This window comes from Rana temporaria, chromosome 4, assembly GCF_905171775.1.
Source record: "Rana temporaria chromosome 4, aRanTem1.1, whole genome shotgun sequence".
Lineage (NCBI taxonomy): Eukaryota > Metazoa > Chordata > Amphibia > Anura > Ranidae > Rana > Rana temporaria.
Genome location: NC_053492.1, coordinates 287648018 through 287671800, shown reverse-complemented (window position 1 = coordinate 287671800; position 23783 = coordinate 287648018). Strand labels below are relative to the sequence as shown.

At 40.9% G+C, this 23783-nt stretch overlaps 1 protein-coding gene across 1 annotated transcript in view; it reads right to left on the bottom strand.

Moving 5' to 3' along the window:
• LAMA2 (laminin subunit alpha 2) overlaps window positions 1-23783 on the bottom strand; it is a 1029834-nt gene that overhangs the window by 663123 nt on the left and 342928 nt on the right. The window contains 1 exon segment of the mRNA XM_040350410.1: window positions 20182-20281. Within this exon segment, the coding sequence (XP_040206344.1) occupies window positions 20182-20281 (100 nt within the window).

Genomic DNA, 23783 nt, shown 5'->3' with positions numbered 1-23783 from the left:
GAGTCTCCCAGCTCACGCTCACAGTAGGCTACAGGGGAATAGTAAGGGGATAAGACAAAAGTCAAGGCGACTATCAGACTAGGATAAACATAGAACAAGCCAGAGGTCAGGGTCACAAGCAGGCAGGGATAGTCGAGAACAAGCCAAGACCGGTAACTGGAATCAGACGTAGAAGACACAGCAAGTTGCACACAAAAGCTAAACAGACAATGCTGATCAGCAAGACTGGCTTGCAGTGCACGGGTCAATATAGAGTTCTCTAATAGGGGCTGGAGTGGAACCATGCTTGGAGGAGAGATTACTTATGCAGCCAGGTGAGAGTGGCTGGCCTCTAAAGGTGAACACGTGGAGGAGAGGTAAGCTGACAGACAAACATTGCTGCATATCCATGACAGACAGTTGGTGGTAATAGGAATTCTATAATCAGAGGAACTGGTAATAAATAAGAATAATTGGTCACCAGGATCACATCAACTGAATGGTTTGTTGTCTCCCTGGTACCAGGGTTTGGCATGTGGTGGACAGGGTTAATAAATTATTGGGAGAGGCTGGGCAAGACCAAACTGTTCCGGTCCATTTTGAAATCAATGATAGAATACATGGAAGGTGGAGGCTCCTTAAGAACTAGGCTGTAATTTGAAAGATAATATTCTTTGAAATATTGCCTGTGCAATGTGCAACACAGGAAAGGCAGGGGGAGCTTAGAGAACTCAATGCATGGTTAAACATCCTGTGTAAGAGGAAACAATTTGGGTTTCAGGAGAACTTGGCTGACGTTTTATCTGGGTACAACCTATATGCTAAAGATGGTTTGAACCACAATGGAAGGGAATCTGCTGTGCTGGGGGAGATGTTTATGGGAAGGCTGGAAGAGTATTTAAACTAGGATTGAGGAGAAGGGGTGAATTAGATTATATAATGTGGCAGACAGGGGACAGTCCCTAATGGTCGGTGGTATGGGGGAAGATGGGGAAGGGCTATGGCAGGTTATAAGACAGTTCCTATGTTACAAACAACCATTGGAAATTAATCTATTTGTACAACAAAACAATTTGCAAAATACATGTGCAAATATGTTTCTTCACCAATGCCAGATGTCTGCAAAGCAAAATAGGTGAGTGGGAAGCTAATGTGCATAAAGAGAACTATAGTTATATAGTTAGTCAGGATGAAAAAAGACACAAGTATATCTAGTTCAACCATAAAAATAGATAAATAAAAAAAATAATATCAAACAATCCCATATACCCAATCCTATACCCACAGTTGATCAGAGGAAGGCACAAAACCCCAGCAAAGCATGATCCAATTTGCTTCAGCAGGGGGAAAAAATCCTTCCTGACCCCCAAGAGACAATCAGATTTTTCCTGGATCAACATTACCTATAAATGTCAGTATCCAGTTATATTGTGTGCATTTATGAAAGAATCCAGGCCTTTCTTAAAGCAATCTACTGAGTTGGCCAGAACCACCTCTGGAGGGAGACTATTCTACATGTTCACAGCTCTCACTGCGAATAAACCTTTTCCTCTAGACGTAAAGAGTGCCCCCTTGTCCTCTGTGCTGACCGTAAAGTAAATAACTCAACACTAAGTTCACTATATGGACCCCTTATATATTTGTGCATGTTGATCATATCCCCCTTAAATAAGATAACAGTGTGGCAGCACTGCAAAGGTATAAACTGTGAACAATTGTGCAGACTAACACTGATTGTGCTATTGGACTTTCTTATTATATTATTATATAATAAGAATGTCCAATAATCAAATAAAAGATTCTTCTACGGGTGTGCAAAAGCTTGTGTGATGTTTCATCAAGCAACCTCCATATCCAGAGTGCTCGCTTGCTTGCTCACCTCTTTTACACGACCCTGCAAAGGGTCAAACACGCCTTGCACCCTGTGCAAACACTCCCTCCAAGGAATCGTCAGAAAACTTTGATGGCTCAAGGAATAAAAGGCAATCTATGACTGGTATGCGTTCCTTCCACTGTGCTGCTTCAAACTTTAATCCCCCTTTGCTCCTGGAAATTCAGAAACGCAGTGGGGCAAAAAAGTATTTAGTCAGCCAACAATTGTGCAAGTTCTCCCACTTAAAAAGATGAGAGAGGCCTGTAATTGTCATCATAGGTATACCTAAACTATGAGAGACAAAATGTGGAAACAAATCCAGACAATCACATTGTCTGGTTTGGAAAGACTTTATTTGCAAATTATGGTGGGAAATTAGTATTTGGTCACCTACAAACAAGCAAGATTTCTGTCTCTCACAGACCTGTATCTTCTTCTTTAAGAGGCTCCTCTGTCCTCCACTCATTACCAGTATTAATGGCACCTGTTTGAGCTTGTTATCAGTATAAAAGACACCTGTCCACAACTTCAAACAGTCACACTCCAAACTCCACTATGGTGAAGACCAAAGAGCTACTGAAGGACACCAGAAACAAAATAGTAGACCTGCGCCAGGCTGGGAAGACTGAATCTGCAATAGGCAAGCAGCTTGGTGTGAAGAAATCAACTGTGTGAGCAATAAATAGAAAATGGAAGACATACAAGACCACTGATAATCTCGCTCGATCTGGGGCTCCATGCAATATCTCACCCCGTGGGGTCAAACTGATCACAAGAACGGTGAGCAAAAATACCAGAACCACACGGGGGGACCTAGTGAATGACCTGCAGAGAGCTGGGACCAACGTAACAAAGGCTACCATCAGTAACACACTACGCCACCAGGTATTTAGATCCTGCAGAGCCAGACACGTCCCCCTGCTTAAGCAAGTACATGTCCGTGCCCGTCTGAGGTTTGCTAGAGAGTATTTGGATGATCCAGAAGAGGATTGAGAGAATGTCATATGGTCACATGAAACCAAAGTAGAACTGTTTGGTAGAAACAACTTGTCGTGTTTGGAGGAGAGAAAATGCTGAGTTGCAACCAAAGAACACCAAACCTACTGTGAAGCATGGGGTGGCAACATCATGCTTTGGGGCTGTTTCTCTGCAAAGGGAACAGGACGACTGATCCGTGTATATGGAAGAATGAATGGGGCCATGTATCGTGAGATTTTGAGTGCAAACCTCCTCTACTAGTTTCACCACCTCCCACGTGGCTTCCACCAGATAGTATTTATATATATATTTTATTTTTTTATTTTTTAAGCAATAGACTGCATGGTTTCATGAAAATCAGAATTTGTCAAACAAATCAGATTTATTTTTATAAGGGGGTAATCAAAACCTTATACAAAGGAGTGGCTGTAAAAAAACAAAGGAAGAAGGTGCGCCAGCCTAGTGCATTACTGTATAACGTCTTTAATAAATATTAAGATGCAAACATTATACTCACTTCTCCTTTTTGTATCACAGGTGTTAATTAAAAAATCACCACATGCACAACTAGCAGGTGGGAGTGTAGTCATTCATACTAGGAAGGCCTGCTTAATGGAAGCCATGGAGAGCTTATTGGGTGATGCAGTTGTGGCCTATAAATCTTCATTGAAAACTTTGCTGGACCAGGCATTAGCCATTGAGGTGAATAATATAAATGAATGACCATTTATTTTAAGTGCCTTTCCCAAGACCCCTTTTTCTAAGATCCACAAGGGTATAGCATATAGCATGCTTTGGGCCACTCTGCAACCCTTGGGACCCCAAATTAAGTCAATTAATCATAGCTTAAAATATACTATATGGTAATAGGTAATGTCCGAACGTAGTATAAATGTTTTAGTAAAACCGTCATTTTGACCAAAGCTATTCCTCCCATTCAGGATAATTGAATATATATTACACAATATTTAAGCATAATATAGAGCAAACATAATAATATAATATACAATATAATATACATATGCACTCCGTACCTCTGCACCAAAACACCTACGCACAAAGAATCCCTTGGATGGGCACCCAAAGTATATAAGGAAGCCCAACGAGAAATGGAGCATATGAGGTAAATCACTGGTGTGTCTATATAGAAAACACTACTGGTTTTTAACTATTAATTGGCATACATGTGTATGTTTCGTTTAAAAAAAAATGTATAATAAAATGTAATGATTTTTCGGATATGGTCTCCATGTTTGGTCTATATAGTCATTTTTTTTCAACCTATACATTACGGATGTTGGCCATGAGTGTCATTTTTACATATTACCTACGATAATTCCCGACGATATATGAGGAGTCAAATTAATTCCTAGGTAAGACAACAACTTTATCTGCCATTAAAATGAGTATTGTGTTTTTAGGCTTCTTAGGATACAGTCATCCAAATTTACATTCATTGCCTCAGTTTTGTCCCAGTTGACTAATAGTCCAAAAAAGTGACCAAATCGATTCAAAAGGGAGAGTAAATTAGGAAGTGGTGTGAGCATAAGTGACCAAAAACCAGTAGATCATTGTCAAATGAGGCACATTTGTGAGTTTTATATTTGCTTTATATTCCTGAAATAATTAAATCAATTCATTTCACTATCGCTAAAGGTCTCATCACTATTATAAATATAAGGGGGGATAAAGGATATTCCTGTCTGTTTCCCAGGGCTATAGAGGTGTAATCAGATGTATTATCTCTCAAAGAGATGTGTGCCATAGGAAACCTATATAAGAAGTGTAAGGAGGCCAAAAATGTAAGTCCAAAATTAAATTTAACCAAGTTTCTGAAAAGGTAAGACCAAGAGAGTGAAAAGCTTTGCATATGTCTAGGGACAATAGCATTCCCTTCCTCAGGCCACCTCCATCCCAATGTCTTTATAATTGTAATACTCTATGTGCATTTGTGTATACGTGAAATAGCTTTATTTGTGAATATAGAATAAAATGTTTTTCCAAAACAGTTTGTTGTGGTAGATGTGCGTTAGCAAAGTCCCATTTACATTCAACATTGTTTTTGCCATCAAAACACATACCGTACCTGAGGTCTGTATTTTAAAGTTAGAAATAAATAGGAATACAGAGAAGTGAGGGGGTTTGGCAAATGTGGGGTTGTGGTTTTTAAGTGTTTTTGTTTTAATAGTTTAATACATTTTTAAGTCAATGCAGTGTGGTACTGGGAAAAAAAAGCTCACAAAATATACTATTAAACTGTTGTGTAACGGTCCCGTTTATACAAAGTTGAGGGCTTTTGCTATATTTTGTTTACAGTTAAATGTTATTTTAGCTTTTAGATGTGTTGTGGCTACTGTTTCTCCTATTAGGGCCTGTTAAAACTTGATAAATAATCAGGTATCACAACAAAGACTACTGTAAAAAAAAGATTGGGTGCTGCGGCTTTATTTAAATCATGTTAAATGCATCAAAATGTATTATACATTGAAAAAATGTGACGCCAGAATATGGTGCCACTGACTCACTTAGTGAAAATTGTACTGCTCCCTAACACCACATACAGCTTAAAGGCATCCCCAAGCATGACATTTAAAGGATTTCCCACATTGCCTATGAAGTTGAATTAAAAGTAGGACCCTTTCCATGCTGTATGTTATTTATTATAAAAAGTTTCCTTTGTAACATGTCCCTAGTGGCATTGTCCAAGCTCCTCGTGCCCTTTTTGGAAAAGCCTTGCTTATTGGCTTTGAAAATGGGCAAATGTAGCATTAACATATGCCCACATAGATCTTTTAAACTGTTGTGTAACTGTCCAGTTTCTACAAAGTTGAGGGCTTTTGCTATCTTTTTAAAAAAAAGATTGGGTGCTGTGGCTTTATTTAAATCATGTTAAATGCATCAAAATGTATTATACATTGAAAAAATGTGATGCCAGAATATGGTGCCACTGACTCACTTAGTGAAAATTGTACTGCTCCCTAACACCACATACAGCTTAAAGGCATCCCCAAGCATGACATTTAAAGGATTTCCCATATTGCCTATGACGTTGAATTAAAAGTAGGACCCTTTCCATGCTGTATGTTATTTATTATAAAAGTTTCCTTTATTGGCATTGAAAATGGGCATATGTAGCATTAAAATATGCCCACATAGACCTTAGTGGGGTTGGATTTTGTATCCTTTATACAGCATTCAGTGAACCCCCCTGCAACTCAAACCCAGACACCTTTGCTCATTAAATTGATGGTAAACAAATAAAAATAAAATAGAAACACTAATAAGGTAATTGAGGTATTACTGAACTAGAATGATGTATTTGAACAAAAGCACTATTTAAAAAAACACAAAACTATCATCATTTATTAAAATACTTATGAACTTTAGCTTCCCACTGTGGACTGTACTGGAGCATGATGCAATTTAATGTTCATATGCAACATTTTCAACTTATAATGAATTGAACTGCATAGTAGATGAGCATTTTCTGAAAAGTAGTTGAAATGTACTCTTCACCTCTGTCAAAATGGTATGTCTGCCTTTGAAGAGAGAGGAAAGTTGCTTGAAAACAACTAGTTAAAGGTTCAAGGTGCAACTAAAGAGAACATTAGCTTCAAGTACAAGGGAAGAAAGACAATGGCATCATAGACATTCGTATGTGTTTGATATGGAAAGGAATTGCTTTTTATGAAAATAAGATTGTTTAAAGTGCACTTGCAGAGAAATTTGGATGACATCTACTTTTTATCTAAGGTATCTCACAAATGTGAGTACACCCCTCACATTTTTGTAAATATTTTATTATATCTTTCCATGTGACAACACTGAAGAAATGACACTTTGTAATAATGTAAAGTAGTGAGTGTACAGTTTGTATAACAGTGTACATTTGCTGTCCCCTCAAAATAACTCAGCCATTAATGTCTAAACCACTGGAAACAAAAGTGAGCACACCCCTAAGTGAAAATGTCCAAATCGGCCCAAAGTGTCAATATTTTGTGTGGTCACCATTATTTTCCAGCACTGTCTTAACCCTCTTGGGCATGGAGTTCACCAGAGCTTCACAGGTTGCCACTGGAGTCCTCTTCCCCTCCTCCATGACGACATCACAGAACTGGTGAATGTTAGAGACCTTGCACTCTTCCACCTTCCGTTTGAGTAGGCCCCACAGATGCTCAATAGGGTTTAGGTCTGGAGACAGACCATCAACAGTCCATCACCTTTTCCCTCAGCTTGTTCAGCAAGGCAGTGGTCATCTTGGAGGTGTGTTTGGGGTCATTATCATGTTGGAATACTGACATGTGGCCCAGTCTCCGAAGGGAGGGGATCATGCTCTGCTGCAGCATGTCACAGTACATGTTGGCATTCATGGTTCCCTCAATCAATAAACTGCAGCTCCCCGGGGCCAGAAGCACTCATGCAGCCCCAGAACATGACACTCCCACCACAATGCTTGATTGTAGGCAAGACACACTTGTCTTTGTTCTCTTCTCCTGGTTGCCGCCACACACGCTTGACACCATCTGAACCAAATATGTTTATCTTATCTGACCACAGAACATGGTCTGCTTGTTTTCAGCAAACTGTTTGCAGGCTTTCTTGTGCATCATCTTTATAAGAGGCCAATTTAATGCAGTGTGCGGCGTATGGTCTGACCACTGACAGGCTCACCCCCCACCCCTTCAATCTCTGCAGTAATGCTGGCAGCACTCATACGTCTATTACCCAAAGACAACCTTTGGATATGATGCTGAGCATGTGTACTCAACTATTTTCGGTCGACCATAGCGAACCCTTTTCTAAGTGGAACAAGTCCTGTTAAACCGCTGTATGGTCTTGGCCACTATGCTGTAGCTCAGTTTTAAGGTCTTGGCAATCTTTTTATAGCCTAGGCCATCTTTATGTAGAGCAACAATAATTTTTGTCAGATGCTCAGAGAATTATTTGCCATGAGGTGCCATGTTGAACTTCCAGTGACGAGCATGAGAGAGTGAGAGCGATAGCACCAAATTTAACACATCTGCTCCCCATTCACACCTGAGACCTTGTAAAAACAAATGGGTCATATAACACCGGGGATGGAAAATGGCTAATTGGGCAAAATTTGAACATTTTCAGTTAGGGGTGTACTCACTTTTGTTGCCAGAGGTTTAGACATTAACCACTTTTCATATGACGTCCTTGGGCCTCCCGGCCGCTGGGGGGCGCGCGTGTCACTGCGTCACTCAGGTGCCAATGCGCATGCCTGGCGGCCACGATGTCCACCGGGTACCCTCGTTCGGCAGTTACAGAACCAGGTATGTGAATCTCAGTGTGTAAACACAGAGATCTACGTCCCATCAGGGAGAGGAGACTGATGGTGTGTCCCTTGTACATAGGGACACTGATCGGTCACCTCCTCCAGTCAGTCCCCTCCCCCACAGTAAGAATCATCTAGCAGGGCACACATTTAACCCCTTGATCGCCCCCTAGTGTTAACCCCTTCCCTGCCAGTCACATTTATATAGTAATCAGCGCATATTTATAGCACTGTTCGCTGTATAAATGTGAATGGTTCACATAAAGTGTCAAAAGTGTCCGATGTGTCCGCTGTAATATCGCAGTCCTGACAAAATCGCCATTATTAGTAAAAAAATAAATAATAATTCATAATTCTATCCCCTATTTTGTAGACGCTATAACTGTTGCACAAACCAATCAATATATGCTTATTGTGATTTTTTTTACCAAAAATATGTAGAAGAATACAAATCGGCCAAAACTAAGGAACAATATCCTATGGATAAAAGACCGATTGAAAAATATGATCGTCTGTATGGAACTCCATCTGTCAAAAATCCACGCATGCTCAGAATCAAATTGACGCATGCTTGGAAGCATTGAACTTCATTTTTTTCCACTTGTCGTAGTGTTGTATATCACCGCGTTTTGGCACAATCTGATTTTTGACTGATGGTGTGTAGGCAAGACTGATGAAAGTCAGCTTCATCGGATATCCGATGAAAAAATCCATTGGATTAGATTCCATCAGATATCCGATCGTGTGTACAGGGCTTTAACCCCCTTAGCGCCCCCTACAGGTTACCACTTCACTGCCAGTATAATTTTCACAGTAAACAGTGCATTTTTATAGCACGGTTTGCTGTAAAAATTACAATGGTCCCAAAATAGTGTCAAAAGTGTCCGATGTGTCCGCCACAATGTCGCAGTCACGATAAAAATCGCTGATCGCCGCCATTACTAATAAAAAAAAATATTAATAAAAATGCCATAAAACTATCCCCTATTGTTATGACCCTGCAAGAATATTCTGGGTTTAGTAAATATGATTTTGGATCTCAACTGCAGAGGCTTCTCAGGGCTCAACCACCGGTTCACTCTCAATGAACAATAAGAGTTTGGGGTTTACTCATCACAACCTCCAGTGAGAAACAGAACTTAAATTATGGTAGCTTATTACTTCATAAACTTAATTAGACAGCAGACTATGGAACAGTCCTTGATATAGCTACTGGCAGCTCAGTATTAAACAGACAGGTTGGCTGCGGCAGAATGCAAATGACTCTATTAATGATTCAGTGGTCTTACTGAGGTGAGTGCAGGGAATACACTTGAGCTGAGATAACAGACCCAGTAATATAGCAGATACAGAGAATAAGAACACTGTCCCTTTAACAGCAGAGAAGATATACACTGTAATAACAGCTAATTGTCATTAGGGTACTTGCGGTTAGCTAGTAGCTTCAAGTGGAGGTTTCCAACAGAAAGGTTGCTGACATCCAGATAGCAGGGTTCAGGGAAGAGGTGCTGTGAAGCTGGATCAGGGAGGCTGGTTTGGCGTCAGGGCTGCTGGCAGATTTGGTCCGAGAAGGAGAGGCTGCAGAGGGGTCCCAATACACAGGTGGCGGCAGGCGTCCAACTGCAATATCTGAACACCCTGCCGCCGAACCTGGGGGTTTAACTAGCCCGGGCTCGTGAGAGGAGCCGGGCGCCGTACGCTGGAACGCACTTCCGCGTTCCAGCGTGAACCGCAGACGTCCGCGCACCGGAAGTGACGCGGACATCTCATTGAATAGAGCGCAGCTGTTAGGGAGAGATACAGCTGCGCTCGTACACACTGAATTAACGCTGATAGCGTTACACCTATTTTGTAAACGCTATAACTTTCGTGCTGAAAACTGGTGGCCCTCCAGATGTTGCAAAACTACAAGTCCCATGAGGCATTGCAAGGCTGACAGTTACAAGCATGACTCCCACAGTCAGAGGCATGATGGGACTTGTAGTTTCAAAACAGCTGGAGGGCCACCAGTTTGAGACCCCTGGACTAAACTGAGGATTTTTTATATATATATATATATATATATATATTTATTTTTGCGGGGGGGGATATTTAGTATAGGAAAAAGTAAAAAATATAGAATTTTTTTTCAAAATTGTCGCTCTATTTTTGTTTATATCGCAAAAAAAAAAAAAACGCCAAGGTGATCAAATACCACCAAAAGAAATCTCTATTTGTGGGAAAAAAGGACGTACATTTTGTTTGGGAACCACGTCGCACGACCGCGCAATTCTCAGTTAAAGCGACGCAGTGCCGAATCGCAAAAAGGGGCCTGATCCTTTAGCTGCATAATGGTCCGGGGCTTAAGTGGTTAAAGGAAACAAGCTTCATATTGATTACAGAGGATTGATAATACGTCATTGTTACTCTTGATTTGTTATACTTCACATTGGGACACAGTAAAACATTTTTGTTTTCATTTTAAGCACTGGGCATGTTGATTGAAATTTGTCAACCTCCACCTTGTCACAAGTTAAGGGTGGATTTTAGCACAGCAGCTTTAAGCCTATTATTATTAACTTAATGTTACGTAAAAATTTTGCATATTTTGTTTATAAGTGTTTGCTGGGATTTAGCACAAGTGAGTAACAAGAATATTGTAGGGCTTTTATTGTGGGAACTGTTCTGAACACTAGGGATGAGGTTAAGCAGGAGTGCCAAGGCAAGCATTTCGTTAAGGTATGCACTGTGAGCTCTGATCAGATGCAATATTTTATCCATTAATGGGGTTGATTTACTTAAACTGGAGAGTGCAAAATCTCATGCAGCTCTGCACAGAAACAAATCAGCTTCCAGTTCTTTTTTTTTTTTTGTCAAAGCTTAATTGAACAAGCTGAAGTTAGAAGCTGATTGGCTATCAGGCACAACTGCACCATATTTTGCACTCTCCAGTTTTAAAACATTTTATTCATCTTGGTCACATTCCGAGCCCCCTTAATAAAAAAAAAACAGCTATCAGAGCAACTTGTTATCAATGTGTTGGAGTTATAAGTGTGAGGGACAGTTGACAGCAATTGCAGGGAGAAACTTTTGTGTTGCTGAACTGTGCTGCTGTTTGACCACTGAGGTATACAGTGCTATATACAGTCCTATAGTCGATGCGGTAAATTGTATATACAGTGCTATGTTCAATGCTGTAAATTGACACTGATACTGTGTAGTGAATTTCAGTTTGTGGGACTAGGGAAAGTGGTGTGTTTTCCAACCTGTATATAAGGTGAAGAGACATTTTTGTGGCGTTGACAAGTTCAGTTGCTGTGTTGCTACTGTTCATCATTTTTATTTTATTTTTTGAGGAGGTATTCTTTTTTATTTCAGTTTCTATTTACTTTTTAAATTAAACTTTTCAGGTTTATAAAACACAAACATGTTATTTTTGCTTAGTGTTTTAGGATAAGTGTGTGGGGTTTAGTTTTTTTTTTAAGTGAGGTTTATTTGATTCCTATTACATTTTATTAGGATTTTTTTGCCCTTTGTTTACAGTACAAATCCACATACTATTTTGGCCTAGTTTAGTCCACAAAAGCACCACAATGTCAAGTGCATCAAAGCACTCCATCCCCCATCCACATCCTCCATCCGTGTCTCCATACCCCATCCCAAGCTGTAATGGGGAATTCACAATTACTATCATGTCTGGGAGACCTAAAGGGAGAAGTTATTACTGTGTAACTGTTAAGGGATAAACAGTTTTGTATCCACAGGTGAAAGCTGAGTTTGGGATGCACTGTCAAGAGACAGGGCACATTTGTCTTTTATTATTTGCAGTGGGCATGCTATATATCCAGACCAAGTGGAGAAGGTTGTGGAGTGGTTAACAAAGTCTTCATTATCCTCCTCTTTCTCCTAGCTGCAGAGCAGCATGATGTCATCTACAGTTGAAAAAGCACCCTGTCCTTCCACCTCATCCATATCTAATAATGCCTTGCCCCACAAACTGACACGGAGGAGCCTGCAGATTTATTTAGCACATTGTAAGTCACTTGCTTTAGGAGGATGCACAGCAAGTAATTGCATTTAAAGTTGAGTAGGAGAGCACCATGACCAATTACCGTAGGTAAGGAACAACAGGCAGGGAGCACAAGTTAAAACTAATATTACTGCAGCTGCAGTTTACTATCAAGTTGGGTCCAGCAATGAGGGTAAGGTTGCCAGACATAGTAAAGGAGGAAAGTGAGGGAGGGGCATAATATCAGTGAGGCAGAATGTCATCCAGGGGCAGCCCAAAGGGGAGTGGTGGAAGCAGCTGCCCTATTCCATTGGAAGACACTGTTACACATGTGCAGGTCTCTGTTATTTCCAGTCTACTTCATGTAGCACATCTGTGTGGGCCCCTTTCCATTTATGCTGCAGACAACATTATTGTCATTTTCAGTCAAGGTGTCAGTGGGGTTAATTCATTGATCTTAAAAATATGTGACTGTTCTCTACAGAGGTTGGTGGGAACAACTATTGGTCAGCAGAAAAAGTCACACCCCTTTTTCCTTCCTGCTCCCCCTTAACACCTCTCCTACACTACACAAGCTTCACAGAATAGGGGCAAGTGTAGGTTGCAACCTCATTCTGATTCTGCCAACCCCACTCTGCCATCCTAAGCGGTATGGTTCAGCAGGCAAATGCCAAGTCTCTAACCAGAGACTATATAAAAATATATAAATCTTGCAAGCTACTCTAGAGCAACCTGAGACTGCAATCAGCATCAGGTGTAAATTAATCTGAGGTTACAAACTAGCGTCGGGTGTGGTATAATAATTCCTGTGAAACAAAGTGCAAATTCACAGCTGCTAAGCATTGATCACAATCCCATAATCTGTGAAAATATATATACAAAAAAAATGCAGCACTGTGTAATACTAAACCTTGCAAATGCAAACAAAATGTAACTGTGAACATATTTATTTTTTTATTTTTTTTGTGTAACAAGCAAGCTTGAAAGCAATGTAGTGCTATTCCTTAATAGAAAAAAGAGAGAATTTTTTTTCTCCCAATTTTCATCAATCCACAGAGACAAAAGTGCAAATTGGGGTATTACACGTATTACTGTCCAAAGAATGACTCTAGTGATGATATTCCTGGTTAGAATAGGGTGACTTCACACACGTCAACTGTGCCCCCCCCAACAGTGTGCGCTCACCTCCAACAGTGTGACCATACACTTTAGTTTGGTCCACATAAGCCACTCCTGGGCTCAAAGTGAAACTGGCTCAGCAGGATCCCACAGGAAAAATCCAGAGAAGTAAACAAGAGTTTTAAAACAAGAAAGAGGGTGGATAGTGCATTATAGCTAGTTTAAAAATTTGTTTAGAAAACATAACACATAACATCAGTGTACTCACACATTTTAGGTGCTTCCAGCACACCAAACTATAAAAGCATTAAGCATAGGATTCCTCTCCAAACGCCTTCCAAACTTGTATGTGTCAGCATCTTTTACAAACAAGCATGTATCCAAGCTCCTCCACCCTCCTGACCCCATCCCCAACCAGAGACTAGTGGTGTACCCTTTCATGGCTTGGAGTCTACTGTCAGTGAATAGAGAAATAGTGGCAGCAGTGACTGCCTGAGGGAGGCTTTTAAGTCCTTTCTTAGTACACAGTATCCAGGGCTGCCCAGCAGGTACAGGTTGCTCTTTTATAATATAATGGCAAATTTTACAGGATCAAGGGAGGAAGATGACCCCCTCAGAATAATTGACATCTTCGACAATTGAGTAATGAGGATGGACCACTGGTCAGAGCTTGCCCAGTATAAAACCAAGCTGCTAGGCTGCCCCGCAGCCAGTGTATTTTCTAAACATGCATTTAGTGCAGTGGGGAGTTGACTTGCTTAATCTAATCTTATACTCTGCATTAAATACTGGCCTATCAAAATTCTGAACATGGCCGCATAATCCACCAGCTCTGCCGCTCACCAGGAATCTGTGGCTGAAATTTGGCCCCATTTGCCTTCCTCGTCCTTCTATGACACTGTGCAAGTCCGCCTGACACTCCAAGAATGCCACCACAGAGAGGTCCCGCCGCTGAAAAAACTACTGGGTTTCTTCCTGGTCACCACGCATAGTCTCTGCCAAAATGGCGGAGGCTCCCGGTCTCGGGATTTGTGGCCGGCTCTCTAGTGGCCACTCGCCCAATATTGCAGTCGACAGAGGGGGAGAGAGCCCTGGATGGTCCAGCTGGTTCAGGCTCGTCTACCTCCTCCACCAGAAGTCTGCCCAAATCCAGCCCGAGAAGGGAGGGAGCTGATCCCTGCATGGAAGTGGATAAGCAAGCAGCTCTCCCAGCAACACCACCACTCACTGAAGACCCTATACTGTCCTTCCCCACCTCTGACCAGCATATGTCAGACACTACCATGAAACACATACTGCGCTCCCTGAGATCCCCTTTGCAAGAAGACCTGTTTTCATATGTTCACAAGGTCTCTGCTGAAGTTCAGGTTCTGGGAGACAGGCTAGACCATGTTGAAAAAGAAAATGGGAGACATTACCACTATGTTCAACACTATGGTTAAAACTGAGGCCCAGAAAGATGACATAGCCTGGCTTAAAAATAAAATGGCAGATTTGGAAGACAGATCCAGTAGTAACAATTTAAACATCTGCGGCATCCTGGAAATTGTTCTTTTCTCTAAACTGCCTCATTATGTGTGGGATCTGTTCCAAGCTGTTGCTTCATCCTTAATGTCTGCGGAACTTACCATTGATAGAGTCCATCGAATCCCGAAGCAACATCTTCTTCCATCCAATGTGTCGTTTAACGTTTTAACTGGGTTCACGTCTTCCAAGTGAAGGATAGGTTGCTGGAAGCCTTTCACAAAGAGAATCACCTCCCAGAACAATCTACAGTGCTTCAGGTTCTTTTAGACCTTTCTGCACATGCACACTGCGTCAATGCAAAAACCTTGACACCATAACAAAGGCTCTTCACAACCACTCACTGAACTATTAATGCAAGTACCCTACCCTGCCAAGCTACAAATCACTAGGGAAGGTTCTACCACTACTGTTACTACTCTAGAAGAGGGCCTCCAACTGCTTGTTGAGTGGAATACCCTTCTCAATCAATCTACTTGACCATTGCTAGATCCTAAAGTGCCACCTTTATCTGAAGAATAGCAAGTGGTATTCCACAAATGTGACAACAGATTGTGCCAAGCTGAAGGCCCCCAGATGTACTTAACATCTGAATTCACCATAGGGTGATTTCCGACCATCAGACTTCAACATGAGCCCAATTGTGTATTCCCCCAGAATGTTGCAGTCTGACTGCGCTTAGTTCCACTAGAACACTTTTTATGCTCTTCAGTTGTTCTGTTTTAGTTTATAAACTCACAATGCATTCTTCTGGGCAAAACGTGCCTGTGTTACTTGTTTTCACTGTTTTCCTGTATGTTTCCTTGCATCTACAGTGTCCACTGCTTCATCCTCCAGAAATTCTATCTTCAAGATCCTTGGCCAACCACGATCACAGTGCACCTTGGTTTGCTCGCATTGACCACAACTGACTGCCTACAGAACATTCCTTTCAAGTGAGTCACGACGACTTACACCACACAAACCAATCTAATGACAATCAAGCTAGTTTCCATTAATGCCAGGGGCCTCAACTATCCAGCCAAGAGACACTCCCTGTGGAGCCAATCATGTGCCCTTCAGGCAGATGTACTTGCGGTCCAGGAGACACATTTTCAAACAAATGCCGCTCCAAAGTGTACTCCCAAGTATTACCCCCATGTTTTTTCTACCACATAGAAGAAGAGAGAAGTACTGCTAGCAGTCAGAAACATGGTATCCTTCTCTCTACACTCTGTAATTGACCCACAAAGCAGATGTATAATTATAACCTGCGACATGAGCAACCGGCCCTACACTTTGGTATTATTGTATACACTCAATATAAAAAAAATTGTGATTCGGCACTGCGTCGCTTTAACTGACAATTGAGCTGTCGTGTCACGCTGTACCCAAACAAAATGGACATCCTTTTTCCCACAAATAGAGATTTCTTTTGGTGGTATTTGATCATCTCTGCGATTTTTTTGTTTTTGCGCTATAAACAATTTTGAAAAAAAAACACAATATTTGTACTTTTTGCTATAATAAATATTCCCATTTAAAAAAAAAAAAAGCTAATTATTCCTCAGTTTAGGCCATTTCTACATATTTCAAGGTATTTCTACATATTTTTCGTAATGAAAATTGCAATAAGCATATATTGATTGGAAGTCCTGACGTATAAAAAGTGATACATTTATTAAACTAAAGGGTCTCAACTTTGGTGAGTTCAATCACAATTGGGGGAAGGTGTGAGCACTGGAATGAGAAGAACACAGTGGCAATCTATTGTGGTGTACCGGGACGTTGAAATGGATACTTTTTATATAATGTGTTTGTAATTTGGGCACTTTTTCAACAGTTTTTTTTTTGTTTTTGTTTTCTATCTAGGTATGATTTGTAATGCAGATTACTAGAAGGAATGTTTTTTTAACATGCAACATTGTTTAAAAAAAAATGTTAATTCACCAATGATCACTGATGATTACAGGTACTGTTATATATGAAGTGGTTGCAATTTAAATGTTATCAATAATGGGGATTTTATAGTGTTGTATGTTTTTTTATTAATCTAAGATCATAGATATAGTTGAGTTTGGTGCACTGTGTAATCACATTTTATTAAAGTGTATCTCCAATTTTGTAGGAAAAAAAACATTCCCCACTGGGTGATCTATGTACATTGCAAGGATTATATATGTATGTTCCATCGGACAATTGTTGTCGGAATTTCCACAGACAAATGTTCGCTTTGCATGCTCTGAAACTTTCTGACAACAAATGTGTTACATCGGATCATCCGATCGTGTCGTGTGTACACAAGTCCAGCGGACTAAAATCCAAAGTACAAACACGCATGCTCAGAACCAATGATAAACATCAGACAACAGTAGCAGAAGTTGCCCAAAGGGTGGCAGTAAAGAGCTCAAAAACCATGTGAGTTGGTGAATGTTGGCTGTAAAAAATCCACAGAAAAGTCCGATGGAAGTCTGATCGTGTGTATGAGGCTTTAGGCAGACTTCTGGGGAAATTGGTGAGCCAATCATACAAGCAGGATATTATGTTTCTGGGGATGGTCAGTAGACACTCTGTGTACAGAACAACTCCAGGTAGCCATATTGCTTTGCATTTTCAGAAAATTAGAGCGGCTGCATATTGAAAAGGAAAGGTAATTTCTAACAACATTTAAATACAATAGGACTTGTGTCACAGTTGTATACGGTATATTATTTTTTCTTAATGTGATATTTTTCCCCACTAAAGTGGGGTTACGCTTTAAACTTCATATACAATACAGTGTAGTACTGCATAGATGATCACAAGCTATGTTAAGAAACTTGATTTACCACTGTTTGCCAATATGTAGATGTAGATGGCTCTATCTTTATATTATTTATAAAATATATACCTTCCGATAGATTTTAGCCTAATTGTGAATGCTACTTTCACTACTCAATTCCTATCCATTGCTGAAGAAATAAAAAATGAGTTATCCTTGAAAAACTACCTATTAAACATTTTTGTGGAGTAGAAATCAATCACATTGGTTTGCTGCTGTATGTAAGCCAAGGAATAAAGTAAGAGTAAACAAAGTAATTGCACACCAATACTTTTATTTATACACAGGGGACCGGATTCAGATACCTGAGCGTATCTGTCCGGCCAGCGTAACGTATCTCCGATACGTTACGCCGCTCTAACTTTGGGCGCAAGTTCTTTATTCAGAAAGAACTTGCGCCCTTAGTTATGGCAGCGTAACGTATGTGTTGCGGCGTAAGGCCACGTAATTCAAATGGGGATGTTGGGGGCATGTATTATTTAAATTTGTCTTGACCCCGTGTTTTTTATGTTTTTTTTTAACGGCGCATGCGCCGTCCGTAAAATATCCCAGTGTGCATTGCTCTAAATGACGTCGCAAGGACGTCATTGGTTTCGACGTGAACGTAAATTACATCCAGCCGCATTCGCGAACGACTTACGCAAAACGACGTAAAATTTCAAAACTTGGCACGGGAACGATGGCCATACTTAACATTAGCTACGCCTCATATAGCAGGGGTAACTATATGCTGGAAAAAGCCGAACGTAAACGACGTAAAAAAAACGCTGGGCGGTCGTTCGTTTCTGAATCGCCGTAAATCCTAATTTGCATATTCCTTGCTTAAAACATACAGAAGCGCCACCTAGCGGCCAGCCTGAAATTGCAGCCTAAGATCCGATGGTGTAAGACACTTACACCTGGCGGATCTTAGGGATATCTATGCGTAACTGATTCTCTGAATCAGTCGCATAGATACGACCGGCCGGACTCAGACATACAACGGCGTATCAGGAGATACACCGTCGTATCTCTTTCTGAATCTGGCCCAATGGGTCTTGGGCATTCACAGACATCTAAACCTCAGCATTAGGGATGAGCTTCGTGTTCGAGTCGAATGTATGTTCGACCCAAACATCGTATGTTTGATCGTTCGTCCAAATTCGAGTGACGCGCCACGGCCCATAATTCACTGCGGCATTGCGCGCTGATGATTGGCCAAGCATGCACTATGACCCGCATGCTTGGCCAATCACAGCGCCGTCAGTACAGAGAGCAGTAATTGGCCAAGCCAGGGTGGCTTTGGCCAATTATGGCTCAGGGGGTTTAGTACACGCCCCACACTATAAAAGGCTGCCTGCAAGTCGGCCTTGTGTAGTGTGTTCCGGCGCTGGTTAGAGATCAGTCAGAGAGAGAGAGTGTCATTTTTTCTAGGTAGATAGAGCAGGCAGGCAGGTTAGTCAGTTAATGTTACAGTGTGTAGAGGATATACAGTATATACATCCCAGGTGTTGTACATATATTTATACACTGTATAGCTTAGCTAGATCAGTTCTTCCTAATTTACTGGCAGGTAGTTGATTGTGCTAGCTGCAGTATTCTCATGTGGTGTACTGCCTGTGTCCTCTGCAGTGTGCACCATAAAGCTACACAGGCATACTATAGACACCCAGCAGGTACAATATTTTAAGTAATTTTTAATTTTTTTTTATTATTTAAGCATCATGATGCTTAAATAAAAATAAAACAATCCTTTAAATATTGTACCTGCTGGGTGTCTATAGTATGCCTGTGAAAACGTCTTTGAGAACCCGGGTCTTGCCCCAGGGAACATGTATCAATGGAATATTTTTTTTTAAATGGTCGTTTTTTCTGAAGCAGTGTTTTTAATGATGCTGCATCATTAAAATCACTGCTCCAGAAAAAACAACCGTTTTTAAAACTTTTTTCCATTGATACATGTTCCCTGGGGCAAACGTGTTGGGGGGCCCCGCATGTTGGAGGGCCCCCCACATGCTGGATCACATGTCCCCTGAGTGACACCCAGCTAAAGGTACTGGTGGCAGCCCATCATACTATTCAGGTTATATCATCCTTATTGACTTATATTGGGACCTGTCAGCCCCCTCCCTCTGCTCAAGGGATCATCATAAGCGGTATTTTAAGTGTTTTATGAGTAACTGGAATCTGTTCAGGACTGAATTTTTTATCCATATCATGGTTGAATAAATGATTTATTTATTTTCAAAACCACCCAGAGACAGTCTGCAATGTGTTGTCCATTAGCGCTGGACTTTTGTGTATTGATGATCCATGGACCAATGATATACACAAATATAGGGCTGGTCAATCAGTCAACATTCTTCTGCAGCCTTTCCTTCTTTTTGCTATAATTGTGAAAATATATTATTGGTGATCACATAGATAACAGTATATGGTATAAAACCAGTCTATTTACTGAATTACCAGATTTATGGTTATATTCAGTAGTTCATTAGTATGCAGTATTCATAAGTACAATTTTTTTATATTGTTTAAATAGGAAAATAAATGAAAAGTCAACAACTGAGCACATGTAACTAATTCAGCAACACTGTTATGCACATAAACTTGTATGCATAGGCACATTACAAATAAATTACCTTCTGTAGTTTCCTTCCTATCTTTGACACAAACACCATGTAATGATCCAACTTGGTCACAGTCACAGGGACGACAAGGTTTAGGATGGTTTTGCGACACCTAACAAAATAATAACACATTATTGCTATTAGTTTTCAATATCTCTTTAAAAACTTTCAGAAGTATGCTATAAAAAATGTGGTAATACATTTTAATTTGTATGCATCTGACAATTCACATAAATAAAACTCAAAGTGTATTATACTTTTATATTTGTGTAATCAGTAAGGTTAAAGGCTATCTAAATCTAAGAAGTAAATGTAATATATTGCAGCTTGTATATTCTTAGAAGAGATGGTTGCATTAGTTTTCTACTTTCGAGGTTTTTACTATATTTCAGAACAAGTAACATAAGAAGTTTCGCAACTTCTTATGTTACTTATTCAGTGTAGTGTGTATATCACCTTTAGTTGCAGCTTGGTTTAGCTAAAGTAGCACAATTTTCTTTTTCACATTTTACTATATTTTACCTAGTGATTCTGCCAGTAACATACTTCCTTTCCAATGGAGACAACTTTCACTCACTGTATTGTATCAATAGAGGATCAGCATTGTCACCCTAAAAACTAAGGGGCAGATCCACAAAAGAATTACGCCGGCGTATCTATTGATACGCCGGCATAATTTTAAATTTCCTGCGTCGTATCTTTGTTTTGTATCCATAAAACAAAATAGGACGGCATCTCGGGTCGATCCGACAGCCGTACATCTTAGTACGCCGTCGGATCTAAGATACAATTTTTTGGCGGCCGCTAGGTGGCGTTTCCGTCAAATTCCGCGTTGAATATGCAAATTAGCTAGTTACGGCGATCCACGAATGTACGTCCGGCCGGCGCATTTTTTTACGTCGTTTGCGTTCGGCTTTTTCCGGCGTATAGTTAAAGCTACTGTTATGAGGCGTACTCAATGTTAAGTATGGGCGTCGTTCCCGCGTAGAATTTTGAAATTTTTGCGTAAGTCGTTTGCGAATAGGGATTTGCGTAGAATGACGTCACCGTAGTGAGCATTGGCTTGTTCCGGGTTAATTTCGAGCATGCACACTGGGATACCCTCACGGACGGCGCATGCGCAGTTAAAAAAAAACGTTGTTTATGTCGGGTCACGACGTATTTACATAAAACACGCCCCCATCACAGAGATTTGAATGCCGCGCCATTACGCAGCCAAAGATACACTACGCCGCCGTAACTTACGGCGCAAATTCTTTGAGGATTCGAAAAAAAAAGGTAAGTTATGGTGGCGTAGTGTATCTTAGATACGCTACGCCCGGCGCAATAATGCGCCGCTGTACGTGGATCTACCAATAAGCCTCTCCTCACTGCCTTAACTTAGGGGGGAGTGCTCTGTAGTTCACATTAGTTACTTGGCTGGGCTAACAATTCTTGATATACAACAGAGTGCACAGGACAACACTTGTTTTCTGGCAGGATATTTTTTCAATTGTTAACCACTTCCTTACTGGGCACGTATACCCCTTCCTGACCAGGTGAAATTTCAGCTTCTGGCACTGCGTCGCTTTAACTGACAATTGCGCAGTCGTGCAATGTGGCTCCCAAACAAAATTGGCATCCTTTTTTCCCCACAAATAGAGCTTTCTTTTGGTGGTATTTGATCACCTCTGCAGTTTTTATTTTTTGCGCCATAAACAAAAAAAGAGCGACAATTTAAAAAAAAAGTCAATATTTTTTACTTGTTACTATAATAAATATCCCATTTTTCTTTAAGAAAAAAATATATTTTTTCTCAGTTTAGGCCGATACGAATTCTTTTACATATTTTTGGTAAAAAAAAAAAAAATCGCAATAAGCGACTGGTTTGCGCAAAAGTTATAGCGCTTACAAAATAGGGGACTGAATTATTATTCATTTTTATTATAATTTTTTTTACTAGTAATGGCGGCGATCTGCAATTTTTATTGGGACTGCGACGTTATGGCGGACACATCGGACACTTTTGACACATTTTTGGCGCCATTTCCATTTATACTGCGATCAGTGCTATAAAAATGCACTGATTACTGTATAAATGTGACTGGCAGTGAAGGGGTTAACACTAGGGGGCATGGAAGGGGTTAAATGTATTCCCTGGGTGTGTTCTAACTGTGGGGGGAGGGGGGTGACTGGGGGAGGTGACCGATGCTGTGTCCCTCTGTACCAGAGACACATATCGGTCTCCTCTCTCCCTGACAGGACGTGGAGCTCTTTGTTTACACACAGAGCTCCACGTCTTGTCCCTGTAGCCGCCGATCGCGAGTGCCTGGCGGACATCGCGGCCGCCAGGCACGCGCATCGGCATCTCAGGAATGCGGCGCCGCGCGCGCGCCCTCTAGTGGCCTGGAAGAGCGGAGGACGCATATATGCGTCCTGTTAGAGATTTAGAACCACCCTGCGGCCGCACATATTCATACGGCCGTCGGGAAGTGGTTAAACGGATATAACAAAATACTTTGCATTGTATATTTAGAAGACCAAAAGAGAAAATAAAACAGGAAATTTAATGTTAGGGTTTACATACACTTTAAAATGTTACTAAACCCAGGACCCTGCATTAACTGTATCTGGTCTCCCACAGTACACAGAGCATGGAAATTCAATTATATTAGTAAATATAAATGGCTAAATACCTTTTTTTATTAGCAGTCTAGTGACTATAAGTGTCTGATTAAAGCTTGTAGGAGGAGTTTTCATTCTCCTTCAACTGTCCTATCAGGCTGCAGAACCATTGAACCTCTGTCTGGACAGTGCTGATTGGCCCTGTGCTGATCACATACACTCTTCAAAGAAAGAAAAACTCTCTAGTAATACACACCAAACTGGGCATGTGCAGCTTGTCCCCTAGCCTGTTCTATCAGCAGAAAGATTTGGGACTGTGGTAGGAAGGAAGTCACAGAGAAGACGGGATCAAACAGCCTTTTTATACATGGTAGAGGATCAACCCCTTAGGTTCCACAGTATGTATAACAAGCATGCTTTACTGCATATACAGACTGATTTTACTGTTGTGGGTTTATTAACACTTTACATTTTACACCATATGGTAGGTGGAATGGGAAGCCTAGATATTGCAGGCTACTAAAGTAAAGGATTAAAGGACTTGTAAAGGTAGATTTTTTTTATCTTAATGCATTCTACATGTTAAAATAAAAAGCCTTCTGTATGTAGCAGCCTCCCCAGTACACCCTAATACTCCCTGTCCAGCGATGTCCACGAGTCCCTTGGTCGTCCAGTAATCCCCCGGCTGTCAATCAAAGTCAGTTTGCCGATCAAGAGATAGAGGGTTTGGGGTTGAATGGCAGTTCTGTGTCTGAATGAACACACAGAGCTGTGACTCGGCTTGGGTGCCCCTAAAGCAAGCTGCTTGCTATGGAGGCACTCGACAGGAGGGAGGGGCCAGGAGCAGTGAAAAGGGACCCGAGAAGAGGAGGATCTGGGCCGCCCTGTCCAAAACCATTACACAGAGGGGGCAAGTATAACATGTTTGTGGATTATTGGCCATGTTCACCGAACATGCCCACAAATTGAACTTAAGCAGCTTTGTCCATCACAAGTGTGCAGTTTATACA